Source organism: Tamandua tetradactyla, chromosome 13 (assembly GCF_023851605.1).
Source record: "Tamandua tetradactyla isolate mTamTet1 chromosome 13, mTamTet1.pri, whole genome shotgun sequence".
Classification (NCBI taxonomy): domain Eukaryota; kingdom Metazoa; phylum Chordata; class Mammalia; order Pilosa; family Myrmecophagidae; genus Tamandua; species Tamandua tetradactyla.
The window spans coordinates 28,511,224-28,532,977 of record NC_135339.1 but is presented as its reverse complement, the minus strand read 5'-3'; the positions used below and the strand labels follow the sequence as shown (position 1 = coordinate 28,532,977).

Below are 21,754 nucleotides of genomic sequence, written 5' to 3'. Positions count from 1 at the left end.
TGGTAGCTCCATTTTCCATATATTTAACTTGGGCTTATTTTAGGGTTCACATATCCGTGAGCCACATAAGTACTTATAAACAAAAGCAACAACATTGTCTTCATCCTCCTGTCGTTCCCAATAGCATCCTTACATATAGTAGATGCTGATTTAAATGTAACTAATTTTTAGGTGTTATCTTCTAGCTATGTCTTTTAGCATAGTCATACGTACTGTATGTGGTCCAGAGCCTGCTTTTTGTAATCTTAAACAAAAGAACTTTTTCTAAGTTTTTTCTGACTAAATAGAATACTCTTCATTCTTTTAACCTTTCCTTCCCATGATTTAAATTCTGTTGACACTTGACCTCTGTAATAATAAACACAGCCTTAGATAGTAGCACAGGTCCCTTGATGGACCACTGCTTGGGTCTTATGTATATATTCTTTTTAGAAATGAGATCTGTCATGTCTCCGTGTTGTATTGTCTGAGACAAGAATTGCAGCTCTTCTGAGACAGATCAAAGTTAATTGTTATATTAATTATTTTAATACATGATTTCATTATTTTTTTCCTATTATTTGGTACTAACATCAGCTGCTTTTGCACTTCCAAAAAGTTTTTAGAACTTCAAAACAAACAACGTCCTCAATAAAAATCTTTCCTTTTGATTTGAAGTTTGCTCTGACACTACCCAATTGATAATAATGATCTACCTACTTAATGAGAAACAGAGTTTAAATGCCATCTGTTTCTGAGGGTCACAAATGGTTTATTTTCAACTAAAAAATTTTATGTGCCTTCCTTTGCTTAATAATTAACTTTACCAGTTAAGATACTTTCATTACCCAGAAATATTTAGAAACTATTGCCTCTTTTTACTTTTTCAACAAGGAGATCGTGCAAGACCTTATATATATATATGTATGTAAACACCTCTTCGGGTAGTTAAATATTACTCTCTGTCATCATATTATTGCCTACATAGTATTCCAAGGTATGGTTCCATTATTTACTTTATAACCCATTAGGTCATTTCTACTATTTTGCTATTTTAAACAATGACCATCCTTCTGGCTAAATCTTTGCAGTTAGGATTGTCTTCCAAGGGGAGTATTCCTTAAGGAAATCTGTTGGGTGAAAAATAATAGCAAACTATATATAATTTTTAGTACTTTTTTTCTATGTGCATGTTAAGTACAACAACTACCAAAAGTAGTTTGCATTTATCTTCACATTGGTGTCCTTTTCTCTGTTTAGGGATTAAAACCGAGACCTTGCAACCTGAAATAAAAAGTGAAACTGAACCGCATTTTATCTTCAAAGGTTCAGACAACACTAAAACCTACTCACTGATCCCATCCATTCCTCACCCATTAAAAGAGGCAAACTTACCTCCAGGTTTCTCCTGGTCCCCTATGAGTGCTTCAGCCACAACAACTCCATTTAAGAATGATACAACAGTCTCCTACGGGTTTTCAGAAAGAAGTAGCAATCCCCACTGTACAATGCCTTCTGCAAGACACAGTGGTGCTAATGCAGCTGCTGGGGAATGCACTGGAATTGCACAGCCTGGTGAACCAGCTCAGAGGAGCCCTCTTCCCACACTGTCTACTCCCATGACAGATTCCTTGGTTTATTCTGAGCCTCCCATTGGCCCAAATGAGCAGCTAACTTCTAATCAGCCAAACCAGCAGCCCCCATTCATCACCTCTCCTCGTGAACTCGCTCCCTCCCTGGTGGAAGAAGATGAGCAGCATTCTGAAGCAGATGAGCCTCTCTCAGATGATCCCCTATCAGATGAGCCCCTGTCACCTGCTGAGGAGAAATTGCCCCATATTGATGAGTATTGGTCAGACAGTGAGCACATCTTCTTGGATGCCAATATTGGTGGGGTGGCAATCGCACCAGCCCACGGCTCTGTTTTGATTGAGTGTGCCCGACGAGAGCTTCATGCTACGACTCCTGTTGAGCATCCCAACCGGAATCATCCTACACGCCTCTCCCTTGTCTTCTACCAGCACAAAAACCTGAATAAACCCCAACACGGTTTTGAACTAAACAAGATTAAGTTTGAGGCTAAAGAGGCTAAGAATAAGAAAACTAAGGCTTCAGAGCAGAAAGATCAGGCAGCTAATGAGGGTTCTGAACTGTACCTTGAAGTTAATGAGTTGAACCAAATTCCTTCTCACAAAGCATTAACATTAACCCATGACAATGTTGTCACCGTGTCCCCTTATGCTCTCACACATGTTGCAGGGCCCTATAACCACTGGGTTTGAAGGCTTTTCTCCCCTTCTTAATGCCTTTGCTAGTGCAGTGTATTTTTTCAAGGTGCTGTTAAAAGAAAGTCATGTTGTCGTTTACTATATCTTCATCTCACCCATTTGAAGGCTGAGGTAAAATAAATGAATAAATGGGGTGGGGATTTCTTAACTGTGACTATATTTTGACAATTGGTAGAAGGTGCACATTTTAAGCAAAAATTAAAAGTTTTATAGTTTTAAATACACAAAGAAATGTTTTGGTTAGGTGTTAACCTTGATAGAATCTCTCAGTTTGGTGCTTTAAATTAAGTCTGTTTACTATGAAACAAGAGTCATTTTTAGAGGATTTTAACAGGTTCATGTTCTATGATGTAAAATCAAGACACAGTGTTAACTCTACACAGCTCCTGGTGCTTAACCACATTGACACAGTTAAAAATAAGCTGAATTATTATTTCATGGTGCCATTGTTCCAACATCTTCCAATCATTGCTAGAAAATCAGCATATTCCTTTGAAATAAACCAATGAAATGTTTTCTCTCTTAAACTATTTCTCCTGTATAAAATAATTCATAATTGTTAGTGATGGTTGGAGGCTGTTCATAAATTGTAAATATATATTTTAAAAGCACTTTCTATTTTTAAAAGTAACTTGAAATAGTATAGTATAAGAATCTTATTGTCTGTTGTTTGTGCATCTTTGCATACAAGAGAAATCATTTATTCTTGCTGTGTAGAGTTCCATCTTGTTAATTGCAGTATGTATTCTAATCATGTATATGGTTTGTGTTTTTTTTAATGTGTCCTTTCTCATTCAGATATTAGCTACTTATATAAAATGGTTAGATAATGCAAAAATTGTTAATTATCTCTAAAATTGGAATTAGGAAACATTGCCAATATTGATTAACTTTTTCTTTGGGACTAAGTTAAGAGTGGTCTCTTCTGATTTTTTGAGCAACAGTGGCTCCATTACTTTCATCCCGGCTTTCTCAATATAATCCATGAAAGGTGTTTCCTAAAAGAGATTAGATAGAATAGGATTCAGAAGAGTCAAATGCTTCCAATGTTTCAAGGTGATAAAATACAAAAATAAAGTTACAGAACTCTACCCACTTCAGATTGCCTTATTCTGATGTTTATTCCAGCGTAGCGTACGAAAAAAAGATTCCTATAGAAATCTTTTTCAAAACAAATTCCCTATCATCATCATACTCCCCACGCCCAAAACAAACAGTAGGAATGGTATTATACGCATGGTTTTGTCCATCATGCACTAATCCAAAGTAGTTTATCTCAGCATATTAGTTTTGGAAAATGATAATTTAACTTTTCTGATATTTGTTCTAGGTAACAGGAAAATAAGGCACTCCATTTATTTCAGTTCTTCTATTACTTTATTGACTTATAGTAGAACAAAAAAAAAGATTGCCCAAACAAAATATTTAGAACAAAAAGAACTTTCAATGAAATACTTGATTCTGTTAAAATGTAGAGGTGCTATAACATTCAAAGTGTCAGATTCCTTAGGAGTATGGAAAACCTAATGGTGCTTCTCCCCTGGAAATGCCATAGGAAGTTCACAACCGCTAACACTCACAATTTTGGTGCAAAGGAAAATGATTCCAGCAAGCTATCTAAAGAAAAAACTCATTGTAACTTATATTAAAATAATATATGGTGCAAAGAATAAGTTTCAAGCTTTTGACTAATCCAAGTAAAGGAATATGAAGGGATTGTAAATAACAAAATGTCAATTGATAAGACCATAATCTTGTAAAAGTAGATTTCTGCTTCTTGAATATGTAAAATAGGGTAATTCATTGACTTGTTTTAGTATTTTGTGTGCCTTAGATTTCTGTTTTAAAACATGTATATTTTTGTGAGCCTAAGGTTTCTTATACATATGAGTATATAAGTAAGTGATTGTTTATTGCTTCAGCTGCTTCAATAAGATATTTACTAGTATTAGACTATCAGGAATACACCCTTGTGATGCTATGTTTTAGATTTTAGCTCCCACTAGAAATTATTTCCTCACTAGATTTAATGGATAAAGTTTTAAGACCCTTTATCCATCCACCCATCTAATTCATTCTTCCATTCTACAAACACTTATTGAACGCCTGCAAAATTTAAGTTTAAAGCTTTTGTTTTTCTTTCAATTGTCACCTCTGACATAGTAAACTTAAAGAATTAAAGTCGTAAAAGAAACCTTTACAAATATTTTTTAAAAGAAACAGCAAATTTCCTTCAAAACAATTACTGTGATATTATCTGCAGCAATTCAAACCAGTCTGTTACTAACTTAAACAATTTATGTTTCTTAACAATCTAAATGCTAAATTAACTGATGGGAATATTGCGATTTTTGATGCCTGTTGCAGATCATCAAAACAATTACATGAAAATATCCAGTCTCAACTAAAATGTTTCCATTCCATGGTTTTATTTAATTAACATCATAAATAATGGACTGTGTCAACTGATACCTGGCCCGTGGGAACCATACACAATTCTTACTTTGTTGGATTCCTATTTCCTAAATTGAACAGTTTACTATCCGATTCTCTGCCTCTCTGTTTAATAAGCTTATGCTTATTCAATGTTACACAGCATTGTGATTGTATGCTGGCTATATAGCTTTTAAAATGCTCTTTCTCATGAAGCAAGGAAATAAATTTGTTTGAAATGAAACACTCTCACTCAGTAAATTGGTCATCTGCTATTATTTCTACAACTCTGTTTTACTGTAATGATCACCTTTTCTTTCACCTCTTATAGCACCTAAATTTAAATGATTTTTAAAATCTTTTTGTGTTTGTTCATGATATAATTGAATTCACTGATACATGACCTCCAATTTATCCCCACCTGTTCATAATATCATACACAATAAATATTATGAGTCTTAACTCCTGCCTATTGTAGGATCCCTTACCCTACTGCCCTTCAAAATTATTTTCTGATATTTCTCTTAGGCCATTGTTGAAATTTTTTTCCTCTTGTACCTGTGAGCCTCACTTATATCTTGTTTCCAACTCCTCCACAAAATTCTAGGTAGACCATATCATAAACCTAGTTGAAATATATTATTAATCAAATGTGAGGCTATCTGAAAACTTAAAGCTGTATGTAAATTTTATGTTAGCAAAATGTTTGCATTTTAAATAACTTTCCAACATCCTTATTATGCAATGTGCATGTGGATGAAATATTTTCCTTTGTTAAATATAGAATTTCAACTGATGAGTCCATAAGGAATTTACTTAAGACATAACCCCAGTACCTAGTTTAATGAATGCAGACCCTTGTGTAAATGAGCTACTAACATAATTCACATGAAGTAACCTACTTTCCAATGCTATTACTTCAGGGGACTCCTACTGATTATTTCACCATAGCATGTATGAAAAGTCCCCAAACTATTTAAGTTTAGTTTTTAAAAAAATATATCAAGATCCTTATATCTGGGGCAAATTTGTGGCATTACTGCATGACAACATCCACCGATAGTAGGCATGGCACTTCCTTTGAAAGTGTCAACTAAATCTGTAGCTATATGCCACATTTAATAATATTTAGCTACCTTCTATTTCACACCTTAATGCATGGAAATCTTTTTTCCTTTCTAGTTTAATACAGCTGTGAATTTTTTCTTTTCTAGAAATTTATGACAAGAGAATTGTGAAATAAGATAATATGCCAGTGGTATCTCACAATATCAGAAGCCACCTTTGAAATCGCATAGTTCACTCACTGGGGCCCAGAGAGCAGAGCTTAATGTGTCTGTAATTGGAATTTAAACAGTCAAATGAAGGTTTTTTGGTTAGGAGGGCTTGAGAAAAAGCAAAACTGATTTGCTCACCCAGGAGATAATTTATCACTAGGAAATAATCTTATTTTGGCACAAGTCAAAAAACTAAATGTCTGGGATTTTCTGGAGGTTCAGGGAAAAAAAATTTGAAGTGAAATTTGATCAGGATTCCCCTTCCTGCAGGGAGTTTTGCAGGCCTTGTGCTGAAACTATAGCTGACTTTTACCTATGAAGCTGTCCTGTTAACTCATTCTACAAAATGTGGCAATAGTCTTAAATGGCACTTTAATAAACAAATATTAACTGTTTATACAGTATAGGTTTTTACTTCCCCTGGACCAGTGTTAGGCACATAAAAAGAGAAAAGATTAGATGATGGGAGTAATTGGGAAAATTATATTTCCACTGTATATAGCACCTTTTCACATTTTGTATATACTATAGTCCATTCACATCTGTTGCTTAGTTGGCCTCACAGTTAAGTCCCAGCATTGTTTATTTTGATGTGGGGTGTCTACATGTATTTGAATACTTGTTTTAATATACTCAGCCCCTAAAAACTTGCCCATAAATGGTCTAACTCATTACTTTGATATCAATAGTATGGCACTATTAGAGTGATCTCATCAGTGCCCAGGCTGCTGAAAGAGTCTTTGGATTTATACAAATCAAATTGTGCTCCATGCTGAACTTTCTTCTAAGGTTTAGAAAACAATGCCATCCTGAGCTCTGGACTACAGTTCAGAAAGTCAGAATCAGTATGTTCTTCACAGAAATTTACATGCATTCTAAGAATATATTCAGATTCATTGGCATCTTTTGCTTTTCTTATGTATTCAAAATGGTAACAGTGCTCTGTTAATTTCTGAAAACATGGAGCTGGATTTTATGTATGACATGATTATTTTTACCCCCACTGAACAAACTTTAGTTTTCTACCTTCCTATATCTAGATGATTTTGTTTCAGTATCTGTTTCTTCTTGACTCCCAATCAAATACCATTGTTTGCTTCAAAAGGAATGTATTTTACTCCTTGAAGTAAACCAAAAGTATTCCTCATCATGCCACTCCTCATTTTCACTTCTCCTTCAAGGGCCCCATAATGCATTTAAATTTCTCTTTCTGTAGTACGCAATATCTAATATTTCTAACTTTAAATGCCCTATACCAATCTCTTCTTGGTTAGTTCCACCCTTACTGTAATATCCATGATACTGCCTGGGTCGCAACTTTTCTTTTAGTTAGTTCAGCCATAGATGCCACCCCCTAAGTTAAGCAAAACTTCATCCAAAGTAGGAATGTTGCTGTCAGATGTTAAACATAATAGTGGTTTAACTGTTTTATATTTAAGTGCAACTTTGGAAACCCTTGGCTAACAATGTAAACCTAACTTAAACCTAGTTTTCCAAAAAGTTTTGTCCAAAGCAGCTTTTACGAAAGGCATTCTCTCTTGTCTTGTTCATAAGAACAAAAAATCTTGCAGCTCTCAGAAACATTTTCATTGTAGGAGAAAAAACATTGGAAATTAATTTTTTTTTCTCTATTTGGCAAGGCATGAACTTAGAATCCTTGACAAGAAACTCTGCTTAATATTTTTTTTCTCATTTTACTGAAGTTGCAATGTCACTAAATGCACTTTGATTCTTTTTACAGTTTTTATTAATTCGTCTGATTTTCTTTAAATTAAATATGTATTGCTTCCCCCACCCCACATCCTGTCTCCTTTCCCCATATCCTCTGCATACATACTCTTGGTTCATTCTAAAAACGGCAGTGAACTTGGTCAAGATGTCTTCCTTTCTTTTAAATCATGTTTCCCTAGCTCTTAGGTGCAGTACAAAAAAGAATCAAGAGCTTTTATTTAGCCCATTTCAGTTAGAGGCAAATTCAGTTTTTAAGAAAAGATAGTAGTCACAGAGTCACAGGTTAACATCAAGTGCTCTTTCTCAACGATGTTTAACTCATTTATCTCTTAACTCATTTATTAATATTTAAGTGCTTTAAAAGATTGTATATGAATTTAAATATCCTAGGACTATTGCCTTATGGCTTTGCTATTTCCGTACACTGCATCTTAGTAATTAAAAACTGGCTTACCAGTGATTTTGAATTAATAAAGGGTCTGATCTAAAAAGCAGTTATTTCTTTGCATGCTTCCTTCCTTATCTCCCCATCCAATTTTGTGGGTAGTGTCTACTTTCTAACGTAAATTTCCCCCTTTGTGATTCTTTGATTGTTGGCAATAATAGGAGCTATTCTATAACTTGTGAGAGAAAGGAAGGTTAAAAATGAACTGAAAGCATTTAGAAGAGTTCTTAAAGAGGCGATAAGCCATGAGAAGCTCTTGAGTTCAAGAGGGAGAAGTTCAAAGGCAAAAAGGAGGGAGAATTGTACTCTGAGGGTTTATTCTACCAGCTCAATACCTGTCAATACTTTTAATATTGCTTCTCCCCATGCCACATCGATTTCATCCAAAAGACAGCTCCTAAAAATGAGAACATTTTGAAAGTAAATGTAGTAGTAATAAAAATAATAATCTTTGGACTATATAATATTTTAGGCTATCGAAGTGATTTTTCTTCTGGACAGGGAACGTTGTTCCCATCTTTCAAGCAAGGAAACTGCAGATAGTAAAGGTAGTAGGTGGCTGACTTCAGGATACAGCTAGCCAACCAATCTGGGACTACAACATTTAATATCTCCAGACTGCTACATGCTTTTCTGCATCATGAACTATGACTTAGAAAGTGCTAACAAGTAGAAATTTTGTCAGACTTGATCTAAAAATAATATAAAACCTACTTCTTGTATGCAAAACATGTCTCTGAAACACTTTGCTTTTCCTATTTATTTTTAGCCTGGTATTTTGTCATGCATACCTAGAAAAATCTCACATTCCCAGGACTTCTGCATTACGGCTTAAATTAATGAAGTTACATTTTTTTCCCCTGAAAAAAAAAAAAACTTTTTGTAAACAATGCCCCTTTACTACTGAAACAGGGAAAATTTTCCTAAATAATTTTTTTTGAATATTATTTTTAAAAAGATCGTCAGTCTTTAATTGTAATGTCAGTCACAATCAAAATTTAATATAATTGTTATATCCAAATGCAAAGGTTTCTTTCCTTCCCAGGCTCTTGAGGCAAAAATGTAAACATATTGGAATCCCAGAGATAGTACTGTCTCCCACTTATTTGCATTTGTGTTTTTGTTCTCCTTTGTTTCCAGCCACATAAAATCTCTGGCCAGAGGTTAAAAATACCTTTGCCAGATAATTAAGAAAAATAATGAGATATATTTGTGAAGTTTTTATAGAGATAAAGAGTTATAATATTTTGGCTGTCGCATCAGTACATTCTGGAACAATAAACGCCCAGGCCAACCACCCTGAATATGTAAATATACTCTCCACCTTGGGTGATTCAGTTCCCCAACTGTCTATCTTTACCAATGCCTGTTTGTGATGTTATAAAATGTCTGACAATATAGGACTTTAAAAAAATCTCTTAAAAAAGAAAAAGTAAATTTTTTAATCACAATATATCATCATTTTTTTTAACTTTTATGATATAACATTGTGATAGGTGCTTTGAGAAATATTTTTCCAGAAATGGTTTTACAGTAAAAATCAAAGGGCAGCTTTTGCATTGTGACATATGGGTGGATGGTCATTTTGGGGTTACTAAGACTTTATGAAGAGAAACTCGCAAGCCTACTTGGCAGAAAGAAAGGCATTAATTTTCAGTTTGCTCATTTTCTCTCATGCTAAATGGTGACCTACGAAGTAGACTGATACTCAAATCAATACCGTGGTGCAAAGCCAAGATGGTTACAGTTAGTGGGAGTAAAATATTCAGATTCTTCACCATGGTGAAAAAGAGAAGTACTGAATTCCCAAAAGAGAATAAATTTCATCAGCTAATATTCCTGTCTCTAGTTGACTTTTTCCTTTTTGGGGGTGTATTTACTATTTATTTATACCTTTGATCTTTTGCTTTGAGGGATTTAGTTGTACCTATAGCTGTCCTACTGTCTATCCCATACGATGAAATAAGCTAATAAGGAAATGCTTCTAAAAATCCACAAATACCCGTTTTTAGATCTTAACATTTGGGGAAACAGTTTAAAGAAAAAGCACTTCACCATGTATAAGAAAAAAAAAACCTTAATTATGATGATTTTAATTCATGGTCAACTTTTAGTCCTCTGCAGATAAGGGAACACTTACTAGCAGTACTTGAAGACTTGTGGGTTGGAATTGCACGTTACTTGAAAGATCTAATTAAGCTAAATTTTGGTGCACAGCAGTTGTATGTGATTTCATGTTTATGTAGCAAAATGCATTGAAATGTACTAGTATTGAAACATACATGTAAAGATAGTTGTGGAATTGTCTATTATTTTTCCTTGTGTGTCTCATTTGTTTAGAGCATAAAGTTTCTTTTTTTAAAAATTGTTCTAACTGAATAAGGCTAAATGAATACTGTAATTGAAAATATATTTTAAATCTTTGTCATGAGTTTTTAAAAAAAACTATTGCAAATTGTATCATTCCTGAGTACACAGAACTTTGTGGGTAGTTTTAAATAAATTTTATACTTCTATTTTGCACCTGGTAGTCTAATTTTTCTTTCCTCTTCAAAATCATCTTTTTTAAAGGTAATATCCAATAAAATCCATACATTTTAATTACAAAGGACTGTAAGATTTAATTTTTAGGGGTGACCAAATGTATGGATTGTGTTCCACACCAAACCAAAATAATAATAGCTAACATTTATGGAAGCTTTATTATGTGACAGGAACCTTGCATTTTGTATGGATTATTTAATTCCCACAGTGATGTTATTAAGTGGTAACTCTTTATCATTCCATTTTATAGATTAATTCTGAAGCTTAAAGTGGTTAAGTAAGCTCACACCTCTATTAATTGGCAGTGCTGTTATCCAATCCAGAACTGACTGATTCATGTCCTCCCCTGAGTTTATCACTACTTCAATAAACTTAATTCTGAACAGAGAATACCAAAGGTATTTTAAAGTTGACAACCTAAAAGTGTTTTTTATTTTTAATGTGAACTGAAAATAAATGCATTGACAACAAACTGTTAGTGATGTTACAGCAAATATCACAGATCAAGAACTTAAATTCATCCAGTTTGAAACCCAAATTCCCCTACTGTAGCAGCCTGGTAGTTTTCTTCCTCCTTTTAGTAATGGTGCAACGCCCTCACTGCCCTCACCTCCTCAGGTTTAGCTAGGGAGTGGCTGGAACTGCTGGATGGAAACTCTAAAAGAAGCTACAATACCCTCTCCTGCCTGATTTTCCCCTCCTTCCTGGCTGGTTAGAAAGAAGACATGGTCATGCGAGCCACAGTGCCACTACAGACCAAGTCAACACGCTAAAGGAAGGCAGAAAACCAAGAAAGAAGGAAGCTCGATCCTTGGAGAGTGATAAGTGTTCTTTTCTAGTATTTTGCTCTGTTAAAATAACCCACCAATACCCTAACTAAGCGTCCACCCTATAAGACAAGTATCATATGTATTTAGTCTTTTCCAGACCAAACATACAGTTTCCTTCAATGTTCCTATGTTGACAAGGTTTCTAAGCCCTTTATTTTCTAATGTTCTCTAAACAATAACCTGAGTGATCTTTTAAAAGCAGAACTCTAATCATGACATTCCCATGCTTAAAGCACTCCAACAGCTTCCCATCGTATTTAGTATGAAACTCCTTACTCGTTCTGCAAGTATCTGAGTGACCTTGTTCCTGCCAACTTGTCTGACCTCATTCTCCATGTTCTAGCCACACTGAGCTTCTAAATTCCTTGAACAGGCCAAACTCTTCTCTGACTCAGCCTTTGTGCTTGCTGCCTAGTTCTATCTTCATATCTTCCTATGGCTAGTTCCTTTTTGTAATTCCTCAATCAGCTCAAATGTCATATTTTAAAGAGCTGTAGAGTGTAGCATATAGATGTTCCACAATTTTATCACTCTATTATTGAATATTTTGATTGCTTCCAGTTTTTTACTATGATAAGCCCTGTAAACAACCATGTACATTTAAAGGTTAAATTGTGGATTAAAGAGATTGCATTTTATATATTTAAAAGATTTTAATAGCTAAGACATGCCATTAGTACAAAATATGAAAAGTACAAAAGGCATTAGAGGGAAAAGTTAACGTCCTTCCTACATCTGTTGCCCAGTGTTCATCATTCAGGATGTTTTTGACAACATCCTTAATGGGAACAAAATAATCAATTAAGAGTGTCTGAAATGATAATGCATTTTTCTGACATAGCAAGAGGTTAAGAGATAAGTGATTCCAGGATTAATAAATTCAGCAAGTGAATACTATTAGAGATCTGGATCTATTTCTCTGTAATTCTCTTCAGCTTTCCTCATGGTCTCAATCTCCTCTGTATAAGGTTGCCCCTGGCAATGACTGATCTTTTTTGGGTTCCTATAGTTTTGGCCTTTTTTGGAATGTTATGAAGACAGAATGCTTTTGAGATTCATCTATGTTAAGAATAACCAGATGTTGCCTACACTGATTCCCCGGCCCTCTGGTGGTGAGATTGTTTTCCTTGAACTGCTTCACATATCTGGGCAGAGCTGGAATAATGATTATAATAGCTAACCTTTATTATATACTAAATACATATATATATATATATATATATATATATACACATATATACTAAATACATACATATATACTAAATACATATATACATATATATAGTCATTTAATCCTATATCAGGAAATCAGCACAGAAATTAAGTAGCTTGCCAAACATCCCACAGTCAGGAGGAGCCAGGATTTGAACCCAGGCAACCTGGCTCCACAGTCCCACTCTCTTAATCTCTACTTCCTACCCACCTCTGCCCCATCTCAGGTGATTCAGAGCAAAGGAACTGCTCTGTGAGATGTCTTGGTCAGTACTTCTTGACCTTGTGATGACCTGCCTCCCTCTTTTATGCCTAGAACTGATGATAAAGAACTTTTCTTTCTTATTTGGAGCTTGGAGACGTGGGATGTTTCTACTCCTGAGTAATACAAAGTAGTGAGCATGCCAAGATTTTCATGACATAGTGCCTAATATAAAGTCTGAAGAAAATGTCATTTTTTCTTTTCTTTCCTTGGTTATTTCATATAAATTATTTTGTGGGAATGAAATAGCCTAGGCCTTGCTATTCTATGCTCACTTAGATATAGGTTTTCAATTTGATATGTTTGTAGGTGAAGAAAGCACAGTCACACGACAAACGGCTAAGAACCCTTTCTATCTACTGAGACTGGGTTGCTCAAAGCTCCCCTGGCATGATGGCAGAATCCCAAGTATCATTTTAAAAAGGCAGTCACAAAGTCAGTCATAGGGCCAACGGGGCCTGCAACGCTGTTTCTCGAATCCATTCAATCTGTGTACACCTTTGAACTCTGCTCTTAATTGTTGACTCTGCCTTCTCTTCACAGAGGAAATAGAAACCACCGCCCAAAACTCCTCCCCCTTTCCCCTCTACAGCTTGTCAACCTATCTCCACCTGCACCCTTCTTCTTCTTCCCATTACAATGAAGGACGTGTCCTTCCTCCCACCAAAGGCTAACCCTTCCAGGTGTACTCTCGCTTCTGTCCTTCTTGCCTGCTCAGGGACTTGACTTCAAGTATCTCCTTTCTTTCCTGTGCTTTTAATCTCTCTTTCAATTCTGTATCCTCCCTATCAGTAATTAAATATACTCTAGTCTCTCATATCACAAAACAAACAAAAAACTGCCCTTCAACCCCACGTCCCACTTCAGTACCACCATTTCCTCTCTCCTTTCAGTCACAGCCATTTCTTAAAATGGTATTAGACATGTTCCTCCCATTTTCTTACATCTGGGGACACATCTAAGCACTCAGAACTTATGAACTTTCTAAGAATCTATGGAAATATTCAAACCCTGAAAAAAGGTATTAGCTCAATAATACAGAAGGAAAACCACAAAATCAAAATTAATATTTAATTACTTCTAAGCAAAGTAAAAAAGCATATCACATCTTTGTTAATTTTCCAATTTGCTATTCATAAAAATTCCATTACATTCACAATTACCAAAAGATGGAAACAACCTAAGTGTCCATCAACAGATGAGTGGATAACAAAACGTCGTCAACACATACAATGGAATATTATGCAGCAGTAAGAAGAAATGAGGTCCTGAAGCATATGACAACATTGATGAACCTTGAGGACGTAATGCTGAGCAAAATAAGCCAGATACAAAAGGACAGATACCGTATGGTCTCACTAATATCAACGCCTCGAAAATGTAAACTGATTTCTCTAAATGTAGAAAATAGGGGACCTAGAAACAGACAGGAGCTAGAGAAGGGGGAACAGTTACCTAGTACGTACAAACTAGTTAATGGGATTGAACTTAAAAGTATGGGAATGGATAGAGGTGACCGTTGTTCATTAGGGGGGGTTATGGGCAATAGTGCCATATTAAGGTGAATATAGCCGAATGTTTAGAGCCATGTAGTTCACCAATTAGCACTACAAATATAAATAAGTTCTTGCATGAACTACTTCAAAAGAATGATACTTGTACAAAGAGTTAAAAATAGACGGGTATGTGGAAAAAACTACTTATTGATGCTATGTTCTGTATTTAACAGGAGTACATCACTAGTACCACAACAATACTAGTGGTAAATAATTGGGGTTGGGACAAAAGTTAAAGAGAGTTTGGATTTTTTCTTTGGTGTGGGTGTATCTGTTATTTATTTTTCTCTTTGGAACAATAAAAATCATCTAAAATTGAGAGTGATGATGATTGTATAACTAAGTGAGGATACTGTGGAAACATTGTTTATTTTGGATAGAATATATGCTATATGAATATATCTCAACAAAATCTGAAAATTCAAAATAAACAGAAATATTCAAGTGCTAGAGAAAATGTGGAGAAAGAAATGTATCTATTTACTATTAGGAGGGTAACAGAATGGGGCAGCCCTTTCGGAGGATAATGCAGTGGATCTACAGGAGGCTAAATATAGGGTCACCACATGATTAGGTAATCCTGTTACTGGGAATATACTCGAAAGAACTGAAAGCAGGGATTGAATCGACATTTGCACACTGATGTTTGTGGTAACATTATTCATTATACCCAATGGATGGAGGTGGCCAAATGGTACATTGACTGAGAAGCAGAAGGGCAAACTGTGATGTACACATATGTTGGCTACTGAAAGGAATGAAGTCATGAGACATGCAACGAGGTGAATCAACCATGAGGACAGCATGTTGAGCAAAACAAGCCAGAAACAATTGGACAAAAACTGTATGGTCTCCTTTAGAAAATACAAGAAAATTGGGGCCTAGATTATAAGCTCTTAGCATAGTCACATTTATTCCTGAGCTTTAAGTGTTATTTCTAAATTCTGAAATGCTGTGTTATATATGTATAACCTGGTGTCTCCCTGGAACTCTGGGTAACTGTGTGATACCTAAGACTCAAAGTTGGAGTTCTGCAGCTCTGAAAGTCAGCCTTCCTATATACAACAATTGTTAAAAAAGCTAAAAAAGAGATCAGGCTTCAATTAGCTCTAAGAATGAAGCTAATCAGATTGGGACTCAGGTATATCAGAATATGAGGTAAAGGATGATATTGTCTGTATTTTAGAACTTCACCTACTGTATGTGACCAAAGGAAGCACAACTAACTGGTGCTCGTGGAGAGAGTAAGTGAGTATCGATATTATTTTGGACAAACGTTTTAGTTTGTCCAAAAACTAAATTTTCTGTAGCACACATTCCAGTTTAGCTAAGCAACCTAAACACATGGAACCTAGAACTGAGAATGAGGTCTTGCAATTCTGTATAACGATGTAATTTCCAGATACATTCCAGAGTATGTTGTGCAGATAATTAAAAGAATTAGCAAAGTCCCTTGAGGGACTGGATAAAAAAATATGGGACTATTACACTTTCCCACCTAGGAAATCTGTGATATTCTGTCAAACAGTAGGGAATTCCAAGTTAATAGGCCAAGCCCTTGATCTTGAGGCTTGCTCTTATGAAACTTAAATCTGTAATGGAGAAGCTAAACCTACCTATAATTATGCCTAAGAGTTTACTTCCAGAGAACCTCTTTTGTTGCTCAGATTTGACCTCTCACTCTCTAAGCCCAACTCTGCAAGTAAAATCATCACCCTGCTCCCCTCCCTGCTATGTCGAACATGACGTCCAGGGAAGTAAGTCTCCCTGGCAATGTGGATCATGACTCCCAGGGATGAGTCTGGTCTTGGCACAGTGAGAGCAACAATACCTACCAGACCAAAGGGGGGAAAAGAAAAGAAGGTATCAGTAGCTAAGAGATTTCAAACAGAGTAGAGAGGTTATTCTGGAGGTTACTCTTTGCAAGCTTCAGCTAGATATCTAATTGCCACAGTATGCCAAGCCCCAACCAACAGTATTCTTGAAAACCCTAAAGAATGTCCAGGGCTCTATCTGAGACTCTATAATAGTTTCACTCAGTTTTATTTTCCGAAACCTAAAAGCTCTAGATTGTTCCTCTGCCAAATAAGCCCTGAAACCCTGAGGTTTCCATGGGGGAGTGGCATGCACAAGCAGAGAGAAAAGGAATAGATGTTATCTCATTTAATTCCAAGCTGGTGAAATGGAACTTAGTGATAACATTTAAGCTATTGTTATGATGTGATATGACATGAAGGGGAAGGAGTGCTATATGAACAATAGAGACACCTTGCTTAATCGAGGGTGTCAGAATATGTGCCCTTAAGGAAGTAGCAATTAAACTAAAACCTGAGATCAAGGAAGAGTTGGCCAGGCTAAGAGAGAAGGGAATTTATTGGTGAATTTAGCAAGTACAGTTGCTAAGTTGAAAGTCTCACCCTATATCACGTACTCACTTTTAAATGCTCTCAAATACACCACTATATTTAATACAATATACATAATTTTAATGTAAACTTTAAAATTATTTAATGGTTTTGGTTTTGAAATTATTTTGACACAAATAACTCATTTAATTCGTAATCAACTAAAATTTTCTTCGATCTTTGTGCATGTGCAGAAATTCTTAAGTGAGATAAATACAACCCACACATTATTTTCAATTATGAGATATAACATGTATACAAAAAAAGCAATAAATTTCAAAGTACATTTTAACAAGTAGTTTTAGGACAAATTTCAAAGTATGATGTGAGTAACAGTTTCACCATTTCAGGAGTCTCCTTTGAGCTGCTCTAAGACACTGGAGACTAAGAGGAAATATCAGTATAATGATACAGTAATCATACTCATTTGTTAGATCCTATCTTCTTCCATTCTTTAGGGATATTTGAGCAATGGCCATTTTAGCTTCTTCATGTTGAAAAGGGGTATCAACATTATGGGTAGGGAGATACAACTAACTGGTGCTCGTGGAGAGAGTAAGTGAGTATTGATATTATTGTCATTCATACAAAAGAACATTACTGGGCAGGCCACAGTTGTTCAGTAGGCAGAGTTCTTGCCTGCCATGCTGGAGAGCCGGGTTCAATTGCCGGTGCCTGCCCATGCAAAAAGAAAAAAATATTACTTAGCTAGCAAAAAGAATGAGGATGCACGTTATATTCCTATATGGAACAATTTCCAAGATATATTGTTAAACAAAAAGCAAGATACAGAATTTGTGTAAAAATGAGAGAAGAGAATATTGATCATAGTCACTTCACTCTAAAATTTAGGTACCACAAGTGACAAAATCTGTCATTGGCATCATATCATTGACTGTAAGATGTATTCTGGTTCAAACTATGGGAAATGTGTCTTAGAATCTACGAAATTGCATATGTATGTGTGTGTGTATTCTCAGGAAATCACTTACCTTCTTAACTTTCTCTTTTTTTTTTTTTCACATGGGCAGGCATCGGGAATTGAACCTGGGTCCTCTGGCATGGCAGGTGAGCACTCTGCCTGCTAAGCCAACCTTCCTAACTTTTAAGTCAAGTATTATTTTTCTTAGCTCATATGTAAAAATCTAATTTGTCATTTATTTGATAAAAAGCAACTCTCCAGACTAAGCAAATGGGTAAATTTCCAGTTGGACACCACAGTTAAACCGAATAAGATGTGTGTTTAGGTAAATAAAGTCCATAGTCAAGAGAAAAGTATTTGTTAGTTGTATAATACTAAGAGGAATTTATGGAAGCTTTCCTTAGCCTGTGGGGCTGCAGGGTAGACAGCTTCATATCATACAACAGATTCATGGAACTACTGTTACATGTTCATGTGACTCAGTCATATTTCCATATCATCACCTCACTCCTACTAATCCTGGGTGATGTGAGTAAGTTAGATAGCACAGAAGGCCCACTTCTGGCTACACATTTTCTAGTATACATAGCTATCCTAATAATTTCTCCTCCTTCCAAATTCAACTTCTAATTCTCTCCTTCAGTTTGCTGGAAGTAAGAATTTAGGGGAGATAAGCAAGTTGACCTCTTGATATTAAAAAATTTAAAATAAATGCTATAGCTATAGCATTTATTTCACAGATACATCATCTGGATGTTCATGGAGTATTAATAATGGATGTTTTATGGTATACAGAAAGAATGTTCAGTTACTCTTAATTTATATTATTTTTACATATATATTATTTTATTTCAGATTATCTCTTACTGCATCTAAAATTATATTTGTAAAACTACTTTTATTAAAAAAATTTCAAATAATGCAAAAGTGCAAACGTCTCTGGCACTCAGTCTCAAATGCTCTTTCCTGAGAGGTAAATATGATCATCACTTAGGTTGTATATTCACTAAGAAATATCAAATGCATATACAACCATATCACCACTTTTTTTTCAAAATTGGAGCATTCTATTATACATCTTACTTTTTTCATTTAACAATAGTTTTTAGCAATCATATCAACACGTATTACAAACTCCATTCTTTTTGGTGTGTTACATATTCTTTTATATGTGTGTACCATTGTTTATCAGTTCACCCAAGTTTCTGTATAATTAACCTATGTTCTAGTTTGCCGGCTGCTGGAATGCAACATACCAAAAATGGAATGGCTTTTTGAAAGGGGAATTTAATGAGTTGTTTACAGTTCTAAGGCCGAGAAAATGTCTCAATTAAAACAAGTCTATAGAAGTGCCCAATCTAAGGCATCCAGGGAAAGATACCTTTGTTCAAGAAGGCCGATGAAGTCCAGGGTTTCTCTCTCATCTGAAATGGCACATGGCGAACACAATCAGAGTTTCCCCCTCATCTGGTAAGGCACATGGTGAACACGGTCAGGGTTCCTCTCTCATATGGAAGGGCACATGGCAAACATGGCGTCATCTGCTAGCTTCTTCTCCTGGTTTCCTGGTTCATGAAGCACCCAGGAGGCATTTTTCTTCTTTATCTCCAAAGGTTGCTGGCTGGTGGACTCTGCTTCTCATGGTTATGTCGTTCTGCTCTGCTCTCACTGAATCTTATTCTCCAAAACATTTCCTCTTTTATAGGACTCCAATAAACCAATCAAGATCCACCCAATCCAGCTTAACAACCACTCTTGACTAAATCACATCATCCAGGGAGATGATCTGATTTCAGTGTCAAACATACAGCATTGAATAGGGATTATTCTACCTTTATGAAATGGAATTTTGATTAAACATGGCTTTTCTAGGGGACATACATCCTTTCAAACCAGCACAACCTGTAATAAATATTCTTTTCATTTATACTCTCATGTCTAGCAGATCTATGAGCTAAATTTGTAAAGGTAGAATTTATGGCTCAGTGAGTATCTACTTTTGTACTTTTGACAGATATTGCCGATCTCCAAATAAGTTATAACAATCTACACTCCCAACAACAGTGTAGACAAGTGGACACGTTTTAGATACAGTTCCCCGATAAACAGAGTCTGGGATGGAACTTGGCTTGCAAGAAGTTTATTGGGGAGTGTTGACAGGAACAACACCTGAAGGCAAACAAGCAGGATTGAACAAAAGGTACAGCTGAACTCTAATGTAGTCACAATAAAGGTCTCAGGAGATTCCATGGGGCATTTTGAAGGTGGGTGGCATTTCACAGTTGAGCCCAACTAAGGCAAGTGGACTAAGTCTTAATACCCCTGCATTAGGTTAGGCAGCTTCCTATTGCTAACAGGTAGTGAATCTAATGAGTCCTTCATCCTAAAGAGGGAATCTGGTGTGCGACAGAGTCCACTATGTCCAATCATCTACAGACTTCTGGTTGGTCACATCTCCCGAGAAACCTCCAAGAGGAAGTTTAGTGGAACAAACTCACTGCTGAAGCTGGTTTCAGGGCTGAAAATAAAACTCATATCTCTATACTCTACTATTCATCCTAGATTCTCTTACTTTGGCTAACACCTTACTGGTCTAGGTGGTTTAACTAAGCCCATTATAACATTCCTTTCTCTGGGCATAGCTGCTGCATTTGTCCATTTATCACCAACATTGGGCAAGAGAGGACAAACAGATGTCCTGCCCTCACTGTGTAGCAGCAATACCATGTCCTTTTGATGATCAGAGGTCCTTTACCCTTACCAGGATAGTGGCTCCTTTTCTTGACTGCTTGTCCCTTAGTATGAGGAACTCAAGAGTGCTCATATGGCAGCTGTGACTTCAATATGACCTTTGTGCCTCCTACTAGAAATATTCACTTTTTGGGAAACAATACCTGTAACACAGGGATAACCTGCTTCCACCCATAGGTTTCTGGAACTATATATATTAATGAGGGATCCAACGCCAACCATATAATGGTATTGATTTAGGGTATATACACTCTATCATTGCAGGGTATCAACTCAAAGCAGGTGCCTCACCTAAGCCTGCTTAGCTAACTCTACCAGACTGCCACTGTCTAGGTGGCACAGTGTAGTATAGGCAAGTGGATCCCATAGCCAAGTGCTCACCGCTGGAATTCTATAATGTGGGTTCCTATGATAAAACGCCATACAGGATCCCATATCAGTGGGTGGATCAAACATTCTGTAAGCCCTTAGATAGTGGTATTGGCCAAGGCCCTGTGGGCAGGAAAGGCATATCCATATTTAGAATGTGTCAACATCAAATAAGATAAATTGCTATATATATACAGAGACCCAATTTGACAAATACATGTAAGTTCACACACAAACACACACTTTCTCACACACATGAACATGTGCACACATGCACACACAGAGGATACACACATATACTCCAGCTACAATAAAGAACAGCTCATGCGCAGTGCAATGGTGGCTCAGTGGCAGAATTCTCACCTGCCATGCCAGAAACCTGGGTTCAATTTCCAGAGCCTGCCCATGCAAAAAAAAAAGAACAGCCCTGTGTTAGTTAGATTCAGTTGTCAACTTGGCCAGGTGAGCATACCTAGTCTTGTTGCTGCGGACATAAGCCAACAGTACGTGAACCTCATCTGTTGCCAATTACATCTGCAGTCAGCTAGGAGGCGTGTCTGCTGCAATGAGTGATGTTTGACTTAATTGGCTGGTGCTTAAAGGAGAGATTGCAACGTAGCACTGCTAAGCAGCTCGGCATTCTTCATCTCAGCACTAGCAGCTCAGCCCAGGCCTGTGGAGATACAGAAAGAAGACACCCCAGGGAAAGTTGTTGGAACCCAGGGGCCTGGAGAGAAGACCAGCAGAGAC

The 21,754-nt window shown here is 36.1% G+C and overlaps 2 protein-coding genes across 12 annotated transcripts in view; one reads left to right on the top strand and one right to left on the bottom strand.

The window, feature by feature from the left end:
* TET1 (tet methylcytosine dioxygenase 1) overlaps nt 1–10,639 on the top strand; it is a 159,544-nt gene extending 148,905 nt beyond the window's left edge. For all 5 annotated transcript variants that reach the window (XM_077125090.1, XM_077125088.1, XM_077125089.1 and 2 more), the window contains one exon: nt 1,240–10,639. In XM_077125090.1, coding sequence (XP_076981205.1) covers nt 1,240–2,261 — 1,022 coding nt within the window. In that variant the 3' untranslated portion in view covers nt 2,262–10,639. The remainder of the gene's footprint in view (nt 1–1,239) is intronic.
* The window catches only part of LOC143653810 (uncharacterized), a 132,236-nt gene that overhangs the window by 84,313 nt on the left and 26,169 nt on the right, over nt 1–21,754 (bottom strand). For 5 of the 7 annotated variants that reach the window (XR_013161540.1, XR_013161542.1, XR_013161541.1 and 2 more), the window contains exons 3-4: nt 8,489–8,550; nt 557–3,265 (exon numbers count right to left, since the gene is read on the bottom strand). The exons of the other annotated variants lie outside the window; for them this stretch is intronic. Coding sequence is in view for 1 of the 5 variants with exons in the window: in XM_077125098.1 (XP_076981213.1) it covers nt 8,533–8,550 (18 nt within the window). In the remaining 4 variants the exon portion in view is untranslated. Of the gene's footprint in view, nt 1–556; nt 3,266–8,488; nt 8,551–21,754 lie in introns of those variants that run through there. 7 annotated transcript variants of the gene reach the window in all.